Raw genomic sequence first — 1,028 nt, 5'->3', positions numbered from 1 at the left:
CTGGGCTCGGCGGACGGCGGCTCGGAGCAGAGCAGGAGCCGCCCGGGCGCCGCGGCCCCCGCCGGGGGCACCCCGGGAGCCTTCAAGCAAACCAAAGCCCAGAGGGCCAGGACTATGGCTCTGTACAACCCCATCCCGGTCCGGCAGAACTGCTTCACCGTCAACAGATCCCTCTTTCTCTTCGGGGAGGATAACGTGGTGAGGAAATACGCCAAGAAGCTCATCGACTGGCCATATCCTTTCCCCGCGGGCCTGCGTGTCCGGGCTGGCACATGGCCGGGGCCTGAGCCCAAGCCGGCAGGGGCGTGCGGCGGCGGCTCTCAGGTAAGCGCCTGCCTTCTGCTTCCCCGCCAGCTCCCGCTGGGCCCCTCTCCCCCGCCGGCCTGGCCTGGGCTCGTGGCTCCTGGGCTGCGCCGCCCACCCTCGCCTCGCCTCGCCTCGCCTGTCTCTTGCCCGGGCCGGGGCGTCTCTTGGGAACAAGGAGCGGCGCCGGGGGTAGGATCACGCCGGTGCCCGCGGGGACCTCACCAACTCCGCAGACTAAGTTTTACCTCCGCCATCCTGGCGGGGCTGGCGGGCGGGGGAGGGCTGGTTCGGTCCCCACTCAAAGCTGAGCTCCTCAGCACCAGCTTAGGGACCCAGGCCTGGTCCCCCGCTTAGAAGTGGCTGGTCCCCCCCATGCCTTGATGCACCTCTGTTCCGATCCGAGCCGCCGCAGAGCTGGGCTGCGGGGGGGTGGGGATTGTGGCCCACTCTGCTGGGTGCCTCGTTTCCCTCCCATGTGTCCTTCATTCCGGGCGCTGCCTGCCCTTCCCCGTGCCCTGGGCTCCGAGGGAGGCGAGCGACCGTGCTGGGGAACAGGCGCTGGCGCACTTGTGGCCCGGGGACGTGCTGAGCTTTCCTGGCCGAGCCCCTCCCCCCGTTTTGGGTGAAGCCCAGCTTTATTGGGTGCGGGGGGGAGTGTCGCCAGGTGATCGTCCCTTGTTCTGGGCTCAGCGTCTCAAGGAGCTCAGCTACTAGCTGCCCCC

General features: G+C 69.3%; 1 protein-coding gene across 3 annotated transcripts in view; it reads left to right on the top strand.

The window, feature by feature from the left end:
* The first annotated feature begins 6 nt into the window (after positions 1-6).
* Positions 7-1,028, top strand: part of CACNA1E (calcium voltage-gated channel subunit alpha1 E) — a 312,745-nt gene continuing 311,723 nt past the window's right edge. For all 3 annotated transcript variants that reach the window (XM_019501773.1, XM_019501772.1, XM_019501771.1), the window contains exon 1: positions 7-233. In XM_019501773.1, coding sequence (XP_019357318.1) covers positions 115-233 — 119 coding nt within the window. In that variant the 5' untranslated portion in view covers positions 7-114. The remainder of the gene's footprint in view (positions 234-1,028) is intronic.

This window comes from Gavialis gangeticus, unplaced genomic scaffold, assembly GCF_001723915.1.
Source record: "Gavialis gangeticus isolate Ggan-Ray unplaced genomic scaffold, GavGan_comp1, whole genome shotgun sequence".
NCBI lineage: Eukaryota > Metazoa > Chordata > Crocodylia > Gavialidae > Gavialis > Gavialis gangeticus.
The sequence above is the reverse complement of the archived record's forward strand: the minus strand, read 5'-3'. Positions and strand labels throughout refer to the sequence as shown.